The 20,974-nt window shown below is 40.9% G+C and overlaps 1 protein-coding gene across 1 annotated transcript; it reads right to left on the reverse strand.

The window, feature by feature from the left end:
* Positions 1-303: 303 nt before the first annotated feature.
* Positions 304-19,327, reverse strand: ZBTB11 (zinc finger and BTB domain containing 11). Its single transcript, XM_075514495.1, has 11 exons — positions 18,503-19,327; positions 15,872-16,107; positions 14,968-15,199; positions 12,991-13,805; positions 10,892-11,071; positions 10,143-10,379; positions 9,610-9,754; positions 8,396-8,513; positions 5,583-5,741; positions 4,920-5,095; positions 304-3,648 (listed from the first exon to the last, which is right to left on the reverse strand). Exons 1-11 carry the CDS (start codon positions 18,810-18,812, stop codon positions 3,122-3,124), a joined length of 3,135 nt encoding a protein of 1,044 aa, XP_075370610.1. The 5' UTR covers positions 18,813-19,327; the 3' UTR covers positions 304-3,121.
* Between the last annotated feature and the right edge of the window lie 1,647 nt (positions 19,328-20,974).

Consider the following 20,974-nt stretch of genomic DNA (forward strand, 5'->3'; position numbering starts at 1 on the left):
AGCGGATGCCCCATCCACCAAGAGGTCTTGCAGCCAAAGCGATTTCAGTATAAACACACACTGTGTTTTGTTAACGTTGCGCTCTTGTCTAGCCCTGTTCTGACACAATTTAGGACAGTAGGTTTCCTTTCCTCATACAAGTTAGTTTTTTGAGACTTAAGCAAAAATTTAAAAATAGGTGTTACTAGAACTATTCAGACGAGACATCTATCTATATATGGAAGGTTAAATACTGAAGAGGAATAAATAATTCTGTAACACTTTGGTTTTCCCCCTGAAAAAAAAAGTTGCTTGAAAGAGTAATCCATGGCAAAGCTCAGTTTATTTAATGACAGAAATAACTGTAACTTTATACATCTAACACTAAATAAAAACAGCAGAATGTACAGATCAAATTCATTATGTACAGGAATTCACTAGGAATATTTTATAAATTGACACTTCTCATGAACTTTATTTAAAAAAAATCAAATTAAATAATATCAACTGCATATTTGCAGTCTGACTTCAAATAGATTGCAGAAGGGTAGTGAACATCTTAAATTAAGAGCTGAAATCTAAAGAAAAACATAAGGCAACTTCACACAGCCGGGAACAGCAAAGCTAAGAGTGACACTCCCTACTTACCTCATGCCCTTCAGAAAAGGCAAGGCACAGTATGTTAGGAAAGGGGTGCCGCAACATTCAGCTTTCATGTTCCTGGCAGGGTCTTGTTTAGGAAACAACTTTTTGGGATTTTTTGTTTGTTTGTTTTTTGTTTTTAAATGGCAGGCCATCAAGTCAGTTAAAGCGTTTTTACAGTGGGTAACAAGGCTCTGAAATCCAGATTCACTTGTCTCTTCCATAGGTTGGGCAAATAAATAAATGCACCAAAGATTAAACTAAGGTGCTGGCAATACTCGTTTTGAAGGTAACACACTAAATATACAAATAATGTTCTAACACTATTTACAGCTATTCCTCCTTGAACATTTCCTCACTTTAGTAATACAAATAATTATGTAAGATACAAACATTGAAGTAAATTTTGAAGTTTACCTAGCACTCTCTTAAATCTTTTTCCATCATAACGGCAGTATTTGAATTTTAAGCAGGATGGCTATCTCCAGATTCTTGACCATACAAAAATTCAAGAGTTACAGCTAGCAGTTTTGGTTTGGTTTTTTTTTTTGTTTTTTGTTACAGTATTCATTTTAGTTTTAGTCCATTTGGTAATTAGAAAAGAATACAATTGTAAAGGGCTGCAGGCTGTATGAATAACTACATTAATTCTCCACAGGAAGACCTTGACCTTCAAAATAGTCATCTACAGATTAATTCAGATCCAAGGCAGGAACTCAAATTACATATTACTTAAAAAAATTTCAACAACTGCTTATCTACATGCTTGTAAAGTATAAAAAAGAACAGTCCATTTGTAGCTTAGTAGACAGATACTCAAATAGTTAAATAAGATGAAAGGTAGAAATACTAATTCAAACGAGGTGGTTACTTTGTCATAGATTTTGCTTAAATTTTGTTCAGTGGATCTATTTCACAGGTTGTACAGAGTTATACACATGTAACTTTATTTACGAAGTTTACCCTGCAATATTACAGGCTCCTGGCCCCTTGGGTATCTTGTTGCTGTCAAAGTTGGGAAACATTTGATAATACTATAGACTGAGAACAATTTAAAGAATACAGTTCTGATTGTTCATGTGCGTAGCGCATTCAGTTACCTCGACAGACTTGTTTCTTGCTTAACACCCAAACAAACAACAATGAAAGAACCCACACCTTGTACAGATTAAGATGTGCCCTTTTCGTGGTATTAAATCAGAGACATTTAAACTTGGGCCAAGCATGGCTGCGATTCATGCTTACTCACAGGAAAACCTAGGAAGAATTTTTCCATCTATGTGGTCTAACACTGGGAATTAGCTTGCCCCAGAAGTATTTTCTTACAGCAGCAGTAATAAGGTCTTCTGGAGACTCCGGTATTTTAAGAAAAGTTTAATTTTTACCCCATACTAAGATTTTCATAGTTCTCTATCCTGATACTGCTGTGTGTCCCATTTGGGAATTATCAAGGCTCCTCCTCTCAACATGATACAAGGCAAGATCACATCGTAACTAGCTGGACTTCCTCAGTGTATTTATATTCCCAAAGAAGCGTGCCATTAGACCTTTTTCATTTGAGAGTTTCTACATCAAATGTAATGCAAAATTAGAAACACCCATCATTCGGTTGCCTGCTTTGGATACATACAACAATGCAGGCGATAGCTTCCTTTATGCGACCAAACATCATCAAACGAAACATGATTGCGCATACAGGATGAAGCGCCAGGTCCTCACTTACAAATAAAAAGCAGTTTACTTCTCTAAGCAGTCTCACTGCAGTGGGCTGTCCTCTTGTCAACTTAAATTCACAATCCGTCTCAGAGAGCCACTTCCTCAGACTTCAGTGGACCCCTGCCCATTATCTGTAAAACATTTTACAGCGTTTTGCTGAACCTTGGACCTGCCACCCACCAACCTGGAATTTAAATAAGTTCTTCAAAACTGGGATTCGCTAACTGCCGATGGTGCATCTACCCAAAGAAAAACACCTCATATTTTCTGTATGTCGCGTGAAGCACATGAATGCATAAAGCATTCTAATATCCCCTTGTCCTGGGGAATAAACAGGCAGAATCCAATACAGGTAATTTGCTCACAAGCTTGATGAAATGCACATAAAAACAAAAGTAAAAAAATGCTACTGATAGCTGTGCATTTCTAGTTTTTAGTGCAGCCTCTTTATGTTTTTTTTTTCCTTTTCTTTTTTTAAAAGTTACAGCATGATACTTACTCCATGACACAGAAAACATTATTATTCCAATTTTTTTAAATTTTTTTTTTTAATTTTCCAGTTATGGCCAGTGCAGAAATCTTAGCCTTCAAAGCCTTGGCCCACACTGAGGCATCTTAACTTTCTCCCCATAATGCATGGTGCAGTATTTCATCACCAAGACATTCAGTACTGGGGATTAACTGTTTGAAAATAGGTATCACTGTAAGCCTCAGACAGCCAGTTAAATGCTTAGCTCTCACAGATCGTAAGACCTCACCCTTCTTGCTCTCTCATATACTATATTCAGTCTGTCTTTGTAACATGGGCCACTTCTACTTCTACGGTTTCAATGGCCTGTGTCACTTCAGCCATTTTCTGTCCTTGCTGTTGCGCCAGTACATAATTTACCACCTGCATGATGCTTTGGTCAGAAAGAGTAGAGACTGATGTACATTCCTCAGTAGCTGCAACTGCTTCGATGGCTTCAAGTGTCTCTCCTGTCACTACCACAGTCTCAATCTCACCACCACCAACGCTAATCTCAGTTTCTTGTTCCTGCATGTCTGCTGCTAAAATGCTGATGGCATGCTCCACCTGTGTCCCCTGGTTATGAAACTGAAGAGTATCTTTTTCCAGCATAATTTTGCAGGGTACGTAGTCCCTATGAAACTTGGTCATGTGCTTCCGTAGCGTCCGGGCATCTATGTAAGCTTCATTGCACACTGGACAGACGTACGGTCGTTCTCCAGTATGCGTCCTCACGTGACGCTTCAACGAACGTGCATCGGCCCAGGCTACTCCACAAGTTAGACATTCAAATGGCTTCACACCTGTTCTCAAAGGGAAAGCAAGGAAAAGATGACCGTCAGTGTTCATAAATATGCATGAGCGACGATGAGAAGTGACAGGGAGAACAGCAGTATAAAAGAAGAAAAGAAATACTGTAACTTTTTCCATGCAAGAAAGAGATCTTGTTTACTATTTCTGTACTACAATATAATGCAAGCATAATACATTAAATGGTAGGATTTTCCACAAGTGCTCTGCCCAATCTAACCTTTTACTTTTTAAAAAATGTTTCTTTTTGAAATTCCTTTTAATGCAGTTTCTTCCCTATTTTAAGTACATACCGCTTAATAAAATTCTAATTATTTTTTCCCAGTGACACCTTTCTGAAACCATGTTTTACTTCATAGAATTTGTCACTTACATTCCTAGTCACACTTTGTTTCTGTAAATCTTACTATACAGGTCTCATCAAACCAGTGCTTATTCTAGTTAGCTTGTAACACCATCTATGGCTTTTTCCCTCCTCCTCCACACCACATATGTTCAAGTACTGCACCTGACGCTTGTACAATCTTATTCTGCCTTACAATGTCCGAGTTTTGTGGTCTGTAGTATCTAATGGGGCGTGTGGGTGGCAACAAACACTATTTCAATACTGGGTTTTCCAGTTACTGTAGATTTAGGCTAGGTACCTATTACAGGACATTTTCTCCGTTTAGAAACAAGCAGAAAATCTCTATTTCAATAGTTAGACAGCTCTTAGATTTATGAATAACAACTCTTTAAAAGGAGACATGCTTCAAAAAAGTGGGGTTTGCCCCAAGATAGGAGTATATATAGACTTCTAACACAGCTGGAACAACCAAATACTCAAAAATCAATATCATACTTCACATCTAAAGTAAAAATGCGCATACTTTGGTCCTTTAAGTTCAGGCCAATCACTCTTCTGTTTGAAGAATATTTTGTTAACCTTTCAAACTGGAAAATGTTTTACTACATCCAATTCTTTGCCAGATATACATCTTTTAATCACTTCTAAAAAAGTTCCTCTTCTATTAAAGTTTGGAGAAGGACAAATTGTCACTGTCCCTGTGTGTGACAGCAGTTTTAGGAATTTCCCAACAGCCACTTCTGGGAATCACTAGAAGGAAGTTAACAAACCAGGACTAGCATAAAACTAACTGGAGAATCTGTAAGAACTTCTGTGTATCTTGCAACACAGGACATACACAGACTCAAAGAAACAATTACCCCTTTCGCCATGTTTTTAGGGGTTGAGGGATGTCATGACTACTTGTTTTCTACATACCTTCATGATTGTTCATGTGTCTCCTATATTCCCGGAGTTGTGTGAACTTTCTTCCACAATGCTCACAAACTCGTTCCAGATTTTGTTTTGCTCTTCCTTTTTTACCATGTGTAGCTTTCTTTACATGTCTTCTGTACAAAGCTTTCTCATAAAATTCTTTACCACATATATTACACCTAAAATGTGTTAAGTGAGAAATCTATTGAAACCTTAATCTATGCTTATGTTATGCTTTTTAAACCAAAATGCACTTTAATTATAGTAGTCAAAGTTTAATGGGAATACTGTCTCATATGACAAGTAGTTCCATAATTAGAAATAACATTGTTGGACTGAGCTACATTTTCTCTTGTTCACAGCCACAAAGCTTTCACTTACCAGTCTAGAGAAGTGAGATCACACACAAAGCATTTCTAACTTAATCAATTACATTTATCCTTTTATAACTTCATATGTATTAGTTCCAGGATTGTGCCAGCAGGTTAAAAGTTGGACCACACTATTTGAAGTCACCCATCCATTCTCAAGTACTCAGGACCCCAGCCAACATCAATCAATTGGTACTTTAGCAATGGACTAGGCAGTTCCTTGTTGACTGGCTGTGGATCTGTATAACCTCATATTGATTAGTACATTTCAGCTGTTAAATGAATTTCCTCTTACCTATAAGGGTCTGTGACAGAATGAGACTTTACATGAGAATACCAGTCTTTCTTCCAGCTATAACATTTTCCACAGAACTGACACTGAAATGGCTTCACACCTAAATGTTTATTCATATGCTGCCGAAGATCTCGAGCTTCATAGAAACTCTTTTCACACCTGTAACAGTAAAGGTATTAGCATCCCATGTAAGAAAGATCTTGGTGATCCTGATTTCAAAGGCACTGGAACCCTCCTCTTTAACGGCAACTGAAGACTTTGAGAAGACACCACCTATTGTGTCATCAGTATCTATATAAGCACAATCCCTTTCCAAACTAGGGAAAATTAAAAGGAACAGCAGCTTCTCTGAAAGTCTGGAATATAACACTTTTGTCTGTTATGGGTAACTATTCTTTCTGTTATTTTTATGGGGAATAATCAAAGGCAAACCGACTAGAAGATATCAGAAATGTGTATTATACCATATGAACTTGTGAAGATAGTAACAGCTGTTTCTTCCCTTAACCAAAGAGGATTAATTATTGATACAAAGATAACTGCAATTTGTTGTTTGTAATGCTCAAATGTATTTTTTTAGAAATTAAAAACCAAATTCAGAATCCTACAAGAAAGCATCTGAAAGTAGCGATACTTATTCTTTAGCTTGCTGTTTATATACATCTAAACCCAGGCAAATTCCTAGTTTTCCTTCATTTATAACTTGCCATAGTATGACTATGTAAAATTACAAATCACTAGCTCCTCTTGGTATGAAAAGTGCAGAGGTCAGTCTAATCAAAGACACGCTTTCTCCCTTTGAAAGAAATTCTGCTCTTCAGACATCTTTGCCTGATCATCTGCATCTCCTCCCCATGTAACATCATATACCTGTATGACTCAAGAAAGGACAGAGGCAGAGAAATGCCAGAAAGCAAAGGTGGAGAATTCACCTTCTACAGGTGATCAACCTCTGGAATGCAGGAATCTGTGAATTCCCAACCTCCAGTAGAATCTGAAAAGGAAAAAGCTTCCATACAGGAACAAATCTTTTAATATTACATTTCCTGAAGAATGGGCATTCTGGAGAGGAAAAAAGCCGTCTTTGCTTTTGAGAAAAAAAAAGAAAAGAAGAAAAAAAAAAAGAAAAAACAACCCAAAAAGACAAGGGAAAAAAAAAAGAAAAGAAGGAAAAGGTGATGATCCCTGAGCCACCCAAACAATCTCCTCCTCCTAGGCTGGAAAAACTGACAGCTCCAGTTCAAATGGGGCTCTCAGGGATCCTGGGTTTGCAGATCCACATCAAAAAGTATCACAAAGACCCCTGAGGGTCTTGAGGGTTGGCACTTGGTGCTCTCCCATCAAGGACTGCATATTTGGAAAAGTCGTTAGAGAAGTAAAACGCTCAAGCACCCACCACCACCCCCCTCTGACACTCTCATGCACTACTGCAATTTAATCGAATACCTACTTCAGTGGAAAACTTCCACAAACGTTTTGGGAAAATAACTCATGTTAGACTTTGTTCAGCTGGTCCAGAAGCTCAAACTCAAGCCTGGCAGGGAGATTTACATACCAAGGCACCAAACTAGAAAACTGAAGTCTGGTTATTACTTAATGAAGCTCTCTAAACCATTTGTGACAACATGAACTATATTCTTAGTAGAGATCTTCACTGTAGAAGAAACAAGGACTGTGTCTGTTTTGAAGGAGTTGGGGAATCAAAATACCTTCTCTCTCAAGGTAATCTTTTGCATCCATGACTGCATTACTTTGAGTAAAAAAGTTTTTATTTTTTTAAAATAGATTTCTACTTCAAAACCAAAATTGCCTTCCCTAGTATGTTTCATTAAACAGTTCTGTGCCTGTTGTGGTCCCTATGAACTCTATTCTTTGTATTTCTAAGATGGACATTTTTAGCAGCACTAAATAAAAACATTGCTGACAGAATTAAAGTGAGTTTTCAGCAGTTAGAAAATACTATTTTTGCTAGCATGCAGCAGCACTACCAGAGATACTTTAAACAATACTTTAGATTAAAGCTTTCATTAAAACCATGAGTTGCATATAGGCAATATAAATTGTACAACCCCTCTTAATACCTGAGAGAGTTTTCCAGAGGCCTAATTGACAGTTTGGAAATTAAGCACCATTTGTGCTTTTGCGGGTCACTTGAAAGGTTCTCCCGTGGTCTGCTTGGTCATGGAAAAAGTATCCATGTTTTGCTAATGCACTAGGAGACACGGGCTCCTTCCAGTTACAGAGTTTCTGCTAAACTGAAGTCCATAATGCAAAGATATTTAAGTGGTCACATAAGTTTTATAATCAAGTTAACTGCAATAGTCAGTGAGTCTTAATATATGATGTTCCTGCAGAGCTGTTTGCTAAACAGTGTGTATTCCAGTGCACACAAGTACGTGACATCGTAGACTGTATAGGAAATTTTCAAATTAAACTGAAATCAACTATCACAGTAAAAGAGAGCAAGAACAGGCTGAAGGCCCTTCGCCTCTGACAAGCTTACCACTCTTCCATCTGTTCTACAAGGGAGCTTTAAAACCACATAGCTACTGACTACAGCTACAAGTGCAAACACACTCATTAAAAAACAACTGTATGAAACTAGAACTAGGTAAAAGTTAAAAAACAAGCTTTTGCTCTCCAATGCATGTATTAACAAAAGTGCATTTTTTACTCTTATCCTGTAAAAGTTTTATTCCAGGCCAGTGAACAGCTTTACACTACATCAAGGAGCTGCTTTTAATCTTTAAAATTACTAGGATTATTAATGTTAGGAAAAAAAACCCACCAAAAAAACCCACCAACCAACTTACTGAGTACACTGATATCCACGAACTTCAGGCTTTGGCTGATGTTTCTTTATGTGTTTACTGAGTCCTGATGCCCTGTGGAAAGATCTTCCACAGATGGAGCAAAGATACTTGGATTCTCCTGACAAAACCAAAACAAAATGTGTTACGAAGCCAGGCCTCCATATCTCTGGAGTGCTTCATTAGAGTGTTTTTCTTCTTCTCATATAATTTATCTTAAGTAATCAGAGCAGTGCTACAAAGAGAAGTTGGTTTAATTACACACAGACGGACTTTTTAAGTGTGTTTCGTATGTGCCAATGTAATAATACACAGAGGGGGGAGCAGCAACTCTAAATTACTTTATTGCATGTTTTTAAACACAGGTACAACATTGCAGCTACTAATTAGTCATGAAATGTGAACAGCCTGAAAAATTGCCCTCTTGTGCGAAAAAAACCCAATTGCCTGTGTTCACGTAATATGCAACCTCTAGCAACGCAGCATTGCTTATGGATGACTTACATCTTGAATTTGTGGAACACCACCTTAAAATAAAAGTTTTCCACTCCGATTCATCAATGTAAGAGTGCTGAGCACTAATATAAATTCCTTTATTTCTGGAACAAATTTTCTTAACAGGAAGTCTCTTACTTTTGATTCTGCCCAACTCGGGAAACAAGAAGCACAGACAATTGCTACACATTACCATTCTAAAACTCTGCTTGTATTTAATTATTATATTGTCATCTTTCACATGCTAAGATCTTTCAGGATACCAGGTTTTATAAAATTTCAGTATTAGTACAGCAACTCTTGTAAAACATATATGGAGATTTTCAGAGATTTAACTTAGCATGTTTTCCTCTGAAAGGACAGGCTGGAAGTGCAAGTGCGCCAGAACATTCCAGCCTGTTGCCTATCTTTGTTGAACTGACATGATACAGGCATAAATACATTCGTAAAAACATAGGAGCAGACCAACCACGATTCCCTGTTCTTGTATTATGCAAGTGTTCTACATTTGCATAATAACATTAAGCTGTGGTAAAATAAGCCCAGAAAATAAAAATGTAAAATGACTACTTACCTCTATCTCAGCTGCCTGACCAGTAGAAGAAAAAGGAGAAACTACTATTTATTTTTTTTTAAACAGTTCCTTTGACACTGAAGAACAATGTTAAAGTCCAGCAGCAAAAATAGCCAAAGTAAAAGGGTCCTCTTTCTGGATCACTTACCTGTATGAATGCTCATGTGTTCCTGAAGACTTCTTTTTGTGACAAAAGACTTTTCACACAAGTCACACTTGAACTGTTTCTGTACTTCATGGAGAGCTAAGTGCATTTTTAATCCATGCTTATACGTAAAGGTCTTTCCACAAACCTAAAAAAATCCATATCCGGTGGAATAGGACAAACAAAACTCATTATGTAATAGGTGTTTAACTTCAAACACAACAAACCCTCCTGTATTTCTTGGGAACAAAGACGGCCAAGCCTGTGACTTTGCACCAGTGGCAGAACTGGTCTGTTAAAAAAGAATACTCAACGGAAGACATTCTTCTAGACACAGGAATATGAACTTTCATGATTCAACTTCATTCTAGTTTTCTCAGTCTTGGACTACAAGAATTTTCATCAGGAATGTTACAGTAGTTTTTCCCATTCTGAAGTGACCTAAATTAACCTAAATTTTAGGACAGGGTGTCAATACTAAAATATCAAGAAAACATTACTAATTTGATTACAAAGTAAAAGGACTTTATCTTTACCTTGCATGCATGTGGTTTTACACCTGTATGTTTGAGCATATGTATTCTGAGAGAATAGAGCTTAGGTAGAGTTCTCCCACATATATCACATATAAATTCCCGTTTAGTTCTCCCTTTCACCGAAGACACTCCTGTGTCTTCTACGCTAGCAGCTGCAGTGTTCACTTCGGTCTTCCGAGTGTGCCGGACAAGATGGGCTCGCAGGGAGGCACCATACTGGAATTCTTTTTTACACAACTGGGAGAGAAAATATTACAACTTTACTGTGCATTTAATACTCAAAAATTATTTCAGAAAAAAGGTAATCAAAGGTTTTAAGTATAGTAATATGACTAGCTAGGTCTATAATCTGACTCCAATAGGCATTTTATCTCAGCTTAATTAATAGTTATAAATTTTGAATTTTATGGCTACTGACAGAACCACTGATCACTTCCCAGTGAGGCTAACTCCCAGGCTAATCTAAACACAGTTGCAAATTTACTGGTAAGGTTAAAAGTAAAGCCCACACCAGCACTGTCTTAAGCTGCAAGCGTACTCCCATGTCACACGGTGCTGTCAGGCCATGTGGCTGCACCAAATTTTACCCCACCCCATCCAGATCAGGGCTGCATCCATCTCTGAAGTCCGTACGAAAAATAAATACATGTATGAAAAAAGGCAAGAAAAATAATTACTGATGTCATTACTGAATGAATTTTCATAAAGAGGGAGGTTTACAGATAAAGGAAAAAACCACAAAAACTTACTGGGCATTTATAATCTTTAGATCTTTCATGTTTCAGTGTGTGCATTATAAGCGCATAGCGCCGCTGGAACACCATTCCACACTCAGTGCATTTGTGCTGAGTTTCTACTTCATTATTTTCCGTGGTCTCTCTTTTGGGCTGTTTCATTTTTTTCCCTCTTTGTACCAGCTTCATGGCAACCTAAGTTGGAAAAACATAACCCCTGAATTAACTTTACTACACTGTATTTCATACTTCCTCTGCAAGGGAAGTACTAAAAGCTGATGTTTCTGTGTTACTATAATACCACCTAATTTTGCTCAGTTTACTTAGCTGCTAGAAAGTTACCCCCTTTCAGTTCACTGCAAAACTACAGATCTCATGGTGGCCAAATTGTAAGTGATCAGGCTGAAATTTCTTGTATCGGGTATCTCCCCTTCAGGTTTCTGAGAATAAGGCAAGTGAAAAAAGTACAAGCATCCCCATTTCTTCTTCCTGTTCTCTCAACAAGTGAGGTATCAGTTTTTGAAAATATGCTAGCCCTTCCATGTCTCTCAAAAACAAACTGTAACTCAACACAGGGACAACATTTAAATTTTTTTAAAATTTGCTGTTGCTCTGAAAACTTATGCAAACTTGACTAAATTGTGAAGCCACAAAAATAATTTTGTTCAGTAGATGATTAGTAAGAGCTTGGAAAAGAATCCATTCGTACAAAGCACACTTCATCCCCAACATCTCCATGCCAACTGCAATTACTCTAATTCAAAAGTCAGCATCATTTTTTCTGCAACGTCTCTTTCCTATTATTCTTCCAGCATCAAAACTGGGAACTCAGGAAGGAGTGTCTCCTTCCCAATGCTTATAGGACATCCAGTGCCATGAGGGGGAGTTGAGGGATGCATGAGACAAAAATGCTAAAAGCTATGAAATGAGTTAGGAAAGAAGAAACCTATTGCTGAGTCCAATTCTGAGCAATTATCTAAACCAATTTCTTTTTTCCATTGGTGGCCACTGTCTGTAGTCCTCATCTGTCAAGTGGCCAGATTTAAAAACTGCAAAATAAGTTAAGAGGAGCTGTTCCTAAAGGTAGATATTCCTGCTCCCAAAACAGAACAAAACCTTGTCATTCTCCAACCACCATAAATATGTCGCTCAAATATTTTGATTGTGCTAGTTTTAACATCTGGGCTTTAAGTTGTCCATCTGTAAAAGGAGACTAATGCTACAATTTCTATCTATGAGGGTGTTGTAATTATAACAAATTATCCCCCTGCATGTGGGACTGATGGCTCTCGTATGTAAAGGTCTCACAGAAAATCTCTGGAAACTAACAGTTCTTGGTAAAATTTAGCCAACGTGCAATGAGTAAGGCAAAGTGTACTCTGTCACAAAACCAAATGTATTAATGCTCAGTGAGGTGAATGTCAGCTACCCATAGGCACTAAAAGAGGAAAGGCTCCTGAATGGGAAAGAGTAAGACGACTGTTTCATTAAAAAAAAAAAAAATTGAAACAACTAGTTCAATTACTAAATATTTAATATGTCCAAGTGCTAGAGTTTTTAATACCAGTGCTCTTTGAGCCTTTTTTTTTTAACTGACCCCAATCTGAAGGTAGCAGGACTGCACTACTGTGACTTATGACTATGTCTTAAGATCTACATACGATGTTAAATTTTTCATCCCTAATGCCCTGTTTTCAAGTCTTAATAAATGTAGGGTCTCACTTCTCTAACAGATAAATACAGATGTCTATGACTGACATACACACATGCTAGTTCAGAATTAAATTCCCAGATCATTAAGAATTTTAGGGAGAAAATACATCTTCTGTCCAACCATAAGAAGCTGTGAGAAGATACTCAAGCTGGGCTAAGGTCACTAAGCATTCCAAAGATGTTCAATATGGAAGGAATTTTGACACCAATAGGGTTTTGGTTTTGTTTTTTTTTTGCACAACTGTCACATCTTAGAAGTTACTTTGGTTTGCAGTAATGTTAATCGCTCAAAAAAGAAAAACATTTGCCAGACAATGCTTGGAATCAGGAAACAGTCTTTTCAGATTGGTCTCGAAATACTGGACGATTACTGACAACAGGCCTAAAGACAGATAGAGTACCTGCTGTATTGCAGATTTAGGATTTGTCTTTCTATTTTGCAGTTTTTTTTCAATTCCTTTATGCAATCTGATATATCCCCCTTCACTAACAGAACGCTGGCGAAGCTTGCTTTTGTAAGTATCATCTTGGCTGGAAGCTAGGCTTTCTGATTGTGAAACTGAAATGCTCTGTTCTTTACTTTGCCTGCCACGTTTTTGCTTGAGTGTTTCCGAGGAGTCTTCAGAAGCAGTGTCCACATTTGCTTTACCACTTTCATTTTGATCCATCTCAATTTCCATTTGACTTTGTGTGTCCATGGCTTCCACAGCTGATGGCTCAGCCTCTACGACAGACACGGTGCTATTCGAAATGCTCTCCAGCAGCTGCACCTTGACGTAATTTTCAGTTGCTTCACATTGCTCTGCAGGTTTCGAAAGATCATCCAGAGCGGCCTCCACAGGCTCTGGGGGCAGGAGGTCAGGCTGGGGTGCTGCTGCCTCCTCTGTCCCAGCAGAAGAAGGAGCTCCATTCACAGCTACTGGCACTTCACTAGCTGTGAGCTCAGGTTGCTCAGCACCATCCACAGGCTGCATCTCAACTTCAGTCTGCTCTGCTAAATTTTGTGTTGACTCTACTGTTTGAATATCTCCCTTTTGGTACACTGTAATTTGTTTTTCTTCCATCTGTTTGTGCACATTTTCACAGATTTCGAGGACCTCTGACATGAAGAGATGCCGGGCAAGCATGGCCACTTCTGCCATACTACAGAAGTCAAAAGTTAATTCGGAAGTATAAGCAAATTCCAATAGAGGCAGGAAACTGGACTTGCAGAACCCTACCAGGAATAAAACAAGAGATTAGAGCAAACACTGATGACCCCAAATTACACCAAAATATCCCATGATGGATACAACAGTTCACCTTTGCTATGGTTAAGTCTGAAATTTAGAGTGAAACACACTTGCAAGTAACATTGAAGCCCCTCCACTGGGACTCAATTAGTTGTCATTTACGCAAAAGCATCCTCCTTGTGTATTTTCTATGTGGAAGTAAGCTCAGACAACTTTTCCAATAAGTAAGTAGAACGGAGGTAGTTTCACAATAAAATTCTCTAGAAGAATGTTTCAAGATGCTGGGAGAGCCACAATATTTTTGAAGCAGATTAACCCTAATTTAACCAAAGTCTTTCTGGACCTGCTACATTCAGAAAGTAGTCAGGACTTAAGTAACAACTGATGTGGCAGAAAAATAAGACAAGAAAGTGGCTAATGAAAAAATAAAGATATGGATATATAGATAGAAGTGCTTAAAAATAAGCATTTGGTATAATTTTCCACAGTTCTGTAAATCATAAATCAAATATTTAATTTGGGGGACCTTCTGGACCATCATACTAGAAATCTATTGTTCATGCATGTCTATTTTCATGCAGAGACACAGTTAAACTAATGGGAAAGAAATGCAGTAGGCATATGTTCTGTACAGTATTCTTCTTCACTACAAAGCTATTTTTAGAACATTTATTTTAGGATCGTCTCCTGTCTTTAAGATACCAGAAGGTTTGAGAAATAAGCAGAAACATGTATAATAGTGTTTCACAGACATAAGAAACAATTCAGTATTTGTTCAGCTAAACAGCTCTCTGAGAAGCTAGTCAACATCCCCTCTTGATGTATTCAGACATTGATTATGTTCCCTTTTTTAATGTTTGTGACTAATACATGGAAAAAACACACCTAAGCAAGGTAAAAATCAAAGCTTCTCAGATATTTTAAGATGAAATCCCATAGTCCATTCAATATGGAAGGTCAGATTACGCAAAACCAGAGCGATCACTTTAGCATTAAAATCCACACAAAATACTTTTAGATTAAAAGAGAGAAAAAAGCAAGATAAAATATTTGGTTGTCTTGAACACTCAAAAAAGACTGAATCAAATACTGTACACCTTACTTAGGATATTATGATTTCTAGCTTTGAAACCCACAACAATTCACCTGACAGATCCACTACAGCTTCATGACTAGAGACAGCTCCCTTTTCAATGAAGAGCTCTCGGAAGTACTCGCTGTTGGCTGCCAAGACAGATTTGTGAGCTTTGTACTCCTCTCCTTCAATCAGCAGAGTCACATCACAGAACTGATTGGAAAGCCTCTGCTGATTCAGTTGGTTTAAGACTGACAGACAATGTTTGGAAGATGACTGCTTCACAAGGCCCTTACTGTCAACCTGTCATAAACAACATTATGAGAACTTCATTACATTTAGACTGTGCCTTTTTAAGCATTCACACTGAAACACAGAAAAGGATTATTTTCTGCAACTGTACAATCAGTTCAAGCCTGTATAATATACAGCTTAACTTTACTATTGTTTTCTTTCTTTAAATGTGTCAAGTTTCACCCTCCCTCCAAACACAGTTAAAACAGACAACTGGAAAAATGGGAAGACACAGATATTCAAACAGTTCTTGGACCGTATTTTTCAATGCTACAGCCTGAAATGGTTTCTAGATTCAAAAGTCTTTACATGCATAGGAGCCCCCAGTTATCAACAAGAATTTTATATATAGATATAGCATCACTTCTTAAGGAACTGGATATAGATTCCATAAGAATCTTGTATGCGATGCTTTACTACTTATACTTTTGCCGTTCATTTTCCCTTGGGTCCTATACGCATAAAGAAGAGTCAGGGTGATTTCATTTTCCAAAGATGACATACTATAATTAATTTCATGTCATATATACTAATAACCCATTTCCACATATTGAATATCTTTGGCAAAATTTACATCCTTTTATTATTACAAGATTATCACAACAATGGAAAATAAGTATGTGCCCAAGAACACATTAACAAACGTCTTAAATACATTCAGATGTAAACAATGGTACTTACAAATACAAGCTCATGCTTCGCTATTGGCTTCTTCTTCACAGGCTTTGGGGATGCAGCTGGGATTGATGCCGTATTACTCAATTCGTCATCTGTTTCATTACTGTCTTCATGAGATTTTGCATCCAGTCCTAGTTCCTCCAGCATTTCAGAAGGATCTGACAGAGATCTAGAGCGATCTAGCTTTTCCTGGCACTTGCTGCATTCTTTAATGTAATCTTTAACCTGCTTAAGAATACCTAAGAAAAATTAATGGAGCTTAATTAGGCTTCTAATCTTCATTCAGTTTACCTTAAACACGTAATTAAATATGTAGGTGATTAGCAAAACATATTACACACTTACTGAGAAAAATGAAGTCAGTCACCTACACTTTCCTTCTCCGGCTTCTTTTTACCAGTTCTGCTTCTCTCACACCATTGTATGATATTTTATGTCACTACTGTAATCCATCATTAATTTGAGATAGAACATTTAGAACATCACTATATCAAGCAGACCCTCCTAGAAAGATTTTTAAGGCTAGAAAAAAATATTTGTATTTATACATTCACCCCAAGAATCCCAAGACAATGAAAGCTGTAACCTAATCCTGCATTTAGCCCACACAAGTGGATCTCAGCTTGTCCTTACTGAAGGGGACAAGAATTGGAAGGCCCACCTAAGGGCTTTTGCAAAATCAGGACCAACTGTGTCACATGCAATGACACTGACAGGCATTATTAACACCGATTTAAATCAATTGCTTATGATTTGGGGATTTAAAGAAATTAATTTCCCACCAGTACTTTAACCGGTGTAACTAAATAATTTTGGATATTCAATAGTTCCTAAGCTCAGGGTCCTCTTCTAGGTACCAAGGCATTTTCAGCATATGGCTTTCAACCCAAATTCATTGTCTTCACTAGGACAATATAAAAGTATACATAACAACAGCCATGTCTCTATAGTTCAAAGTCCAGCACAGCTCAAAAACTTGGCTGACACAGAGTTAGATTTGCACTGCTCACACCTTTTCAGAGCATGAGATGCACTATCATTACATACATATATCTGGTAAGGATCAGGAAAACACAGACTTCAGGCAACCCAAGACATTCCAACCTAAGACATTCATGCCCGTTTCAAACATTTTTACATTTCCTTGATTTCATCTGAAACCAGGGCTAGTTCTCAGGACAGAAGGTCTCTGATCACATATCTAACACCCTCCTGGCCACGGGGCCATACTCCAGCCCATTGCTTCCCAGTTACAGAGCAGACAGACACAACAGACTGGCACCCATCTCAGGATGATGACTAGGTCAAAGCTGCTGTCCACTAGCAGCAGAACAGTCTTATAATGGCAGGGGAAAACAATGTTTTAAAGGAGACACAGATAAGAAACATAACGCTTGAACTGAAAGCAGGGCATGAATTTTATTATCCTCAGTGCAAGAGAAATAAGAGAATATAGGTTGCGCAAATAACGGTAACCAACAAGATCAAAAGATGCAGAATACAGAATGCCCTCTTCTGACAAACAGAAGACATACTGAAGTCCATTAAGGAAGTTTCCAGCACAGGATAACAGTAGATGCTAGAACAGTCCAAATCTGGGCAGACGATGAGAACTCAGATAAAGGCAAGGAGACGACCATGCAGAATGGATGTGGGTGTATCAACTTTGAGACACCAGATCCTTTTTCACATCAAAGATCTTCAAGTCAATGAGATCTGGACTGGAAGAATGAGGTGCAGCTAGAGCAAAAAGCCTCCAAATTAAGACAGGGAAAACTAAAGCTGAAATGACAGACTTGCTGACTGATGGATGAAGAAAGCACAACGACAGGAGCAGTACAAACAGAAACTGGGCCCTGGGCAACTAAAAAGCAGGCTATTTGTTTAGTGGATACATCAGACTAAAAGCAGAACACCAAATCCAAAGGGAACGCGGAGACCAAGTCATTGGCTCAGCCGAAAGAAGGCCCGGATGGGGAATTATTGATGTTCACACACTACTGTTTCTAATGGCCATGACACCACTCAGGACCCAGCTGAGAATTCGTTTGGTCTTTTCAGCTTCTCATCGGAAGAAAGAGATGAATATGCCAATGAGCGCAAGGACTACGAGCCATCACTGGGCAGCTCTACTGTTTAAACGTGAGCACCATCAACGTGCTAGCTGGAAAAAGCATGATGAGGTTAAAAGCTGCACTAGGTCACGTGGAATGGATTATCGCCCTATACAAAGCGTGCAAGTTGAGAAATCGCTACCTTAAGCGGGCTGCATGCAACACTGGAACAGGGACAGTCACGCTCGGTGTCTCCGCATACTCAAAGTACCACTACCGAGGAAGAAGCCCCGGGGCCATTTGCTGGCCAAGGCGTAACTCGCAGAGCGAAGCCTGCCTCCTACGGAGCGACCCACAGTCGCAGCGCACAGCCTACGTGCCTTGAGACGGAGGTCTCAAGGCGCCCGTCACCCAGCACGCCACAGTCCCCTCCTGCTTTCTCCAGCGAGCCCGCACGGCCTCCCGCCTCACAAACCCGGGCCGCCGACCCGGCGCCGCAGGGGCCGTCACCCCGGCTCTGCCGGCCGCCCCCTCCCCCGCCCCGGTGCGGCCCCTCCTGCCGCCCAGCCCGCCCGCTCACCTCGCCACCAGTACTTCTGGGAGAGCCCCTGCCAGGTCTGCAGGCGGGTGCGGTGGGCGCCGTCGGGCGCCAGGTGGGCGGCGCGGATGAGGCGGGCGCGGCGCTCGGCCTGCAGCACCACCTCGAGCTCGGCGAAGCGCTGCTGGTCCCGCTGCCGCCGCTGGTAGTAGAGGGTGCCGCCGCGCACCACGTAGCAGGCGGCCGCCTTGCGGATCTTCCGCTTGGCGTTGCCCTCCGTCCCCGGCGCGTAGGGCTCCCGCTCGTTGGTCAGGTAGCGCAGGATGGCCAGGTAGCTCTCCTCGCTGGACATGGCGGGGCAGGGGGAGAGGGGCAGGGGGAGGACGGGGGGGATGAAGGGGCGGCCTCCGCGCGGTTCCCCCGCGCCCTCAGGGCCACGCCGGGCTTCCCCCCGCGGCGCCGGGCAAGGGCACGGTGCGGGGCACGCCGCTCTCGGAGGGCGGGCGGAGGGGCAGGCTCTCGCCCCCGGGAGAGCTCTCCGCGCGGGACGGGGCCCGCCCGGGCCAGTCACATGCGGCGTGCCCGCGGGGGGAAGAGGCGTCCCGGCTCCCCCCGGGGGGTCCGTGGGGCTGCGGAGGCGGCTCCCGGGGCAGGGAGAGCATGCGCTGCCGAGGGAAGGAGGATCGGGGCCTCCCGCGCCTCCGCCGGCCCCTCGCCCAGGCGCGGGGAGGCCGGAGAGCGCGGGCGGCGGGTCCGGCGGGAGCCAGGCCCGGGGGGGAACTGGAGTTTCGCAGCCAGCGGCGGCGGGTGGGAGGGAGAAGCCCGGGCAGCAGCAGCAACGGAAAGACAAAATGGCTGCTGCACAAGAGGAAGTGAGGTCAGAAGCCCGCGCGCATGGGAGGGGGCGGGAGGAGGGGCGTGTGCTCAGGGAAGGCGCAGCTCGCAGGGGGAGCGAGGCCGCCATCTTGGAACCGGGCAAAAGAGAGGCCGGGCGAAGGCTGGGGGCGGCCATCTTCGAGCCGGGCAAAGCCCGTGAGGGCGGGCACGGCCGCGGCGCTGCGAGCAGGGGACGCGCCTAAATCAATGCCTTTATAGCCCTGGCTCCGAAACGAGCTGCCTCCGCTTCAAAATGGCCTCGGGAGCAGGAGCTACGAGAAAATTGGAAGCGTGATTTCGCGTTGCAGTGCGAGCATACCTATCAGGGGCAGCACAGCTGGTGACAGCTGCCCCAGCGCAGGCAGGGTGGCTACGTCTCCGTGCGTTGAGTGTGCTCTTTTTTATTTGTAAAAGGAAAGAAAGAAAATCTTTCGAACGTCAACTGCTGGTTTTCCTTGTCCGAGTTCTGACCTGGTTCCAGTTTACACCCGTAACAGAGACACGAAACGCAGGAGCCACAGGATGCCTGCGCCCAGGCGGGAGCGTAGCCTGCAGTGACCCTTCCCCTGTGCTTGGTACTTGCAAGATGGCATCTGGAGCACTGTGATCCCCCCAAATTAAGACACTGACTGGGTGGAGTGAGTCCGGCAGCAGGCTGCAGAGATGGTCAAGGATCACAGCATGAGGGATGAGGCGAGGCTGAGCGCCAGGCTTCTTCAGCCTTAAAAAGGGAAGGCTTTGTGAGGACCTTGCTGATGTCTGCAGCTACCTCACCAGAGGATATGGAGAAGATGGATGCAAACTCTCATCAGAGTTGCATAGCAGTAGGCAACAGGCACAGGTTAGAACACAGGAAATTCTAGTTCTATATAAGGATTTTTTTATCTTTTGTTTTTTAAGCCATGGTGGTGGTCAAATACTGGAACAGGTTGCCCTAAGAGGTTGTGGAACCTCTTGTCTTTGGAGTTGTTCAAGACTCAGCTGAGCAACCTGATCTACATGGACATGCTTTGAGGAAGGGGTTGGACTACATGACCTCTGGAGGTCCTTTTCAACCTAAATTATTCTGTGGGTCTATGAAAAATTTAAGTATTCCATTTTTCACAATAAATATTTAATAGAGGATCAATTATGTTGCATTAGGTACACACAAGGACTTTAGTTTATTCATTTCCGTGTTAATTCATTGCATTATATCTATGCTTGAGTAATGTGCAGTTACACCAGGTTAATGCCCTGCTCTGAACAGCCTGCTCACTCACTTGAAGCATAGCTCGTGAGAAGAGTAACCTGATGGGCTGTTATTCTTTACTCCGTCTCAGCATGAACTCAATGAATAAACAGCAAGGAAGGGTAACCTTAAAGCATATCCGTGCACCTCTGCAGTAACACCAGGCAGCCAAAGCCTGCAAACTTCAAAGCATTAACAAATATTGACTTACTAATTAGTCATATCTGACAATCAATTCCTGTATCATTAATGGTATTTCAAGCAGATTGTAAAAGCTCATCTTCACTTTCAGCTTTTTAGCCAAAAACTTTCACAAGCATGCATGCAGTGTACCAGGTGCTTTATACAAGACAGTGATATAATCAGGATTTTATATAGTCATCACTGGCATAGGTAACTTTCAGTGG

This window comes from Mycteria americana, chromosome 1 (genome assembly GCF_035582795.1).
Source record: "Mycteria americana isolate JAX WOST 10 ecotype Jacksonville Zoo and Gardens chromosome 1, USCA_MyAme_1.0, whole genome shotgun sequence".
NCBI classification, from domain to species: domain Eukaryota; kingdom Metazoa; phylum Chordata; class Aves; order Ciconiiformes; family Ciconiidae; genus Mycteria; species Mycteria americana.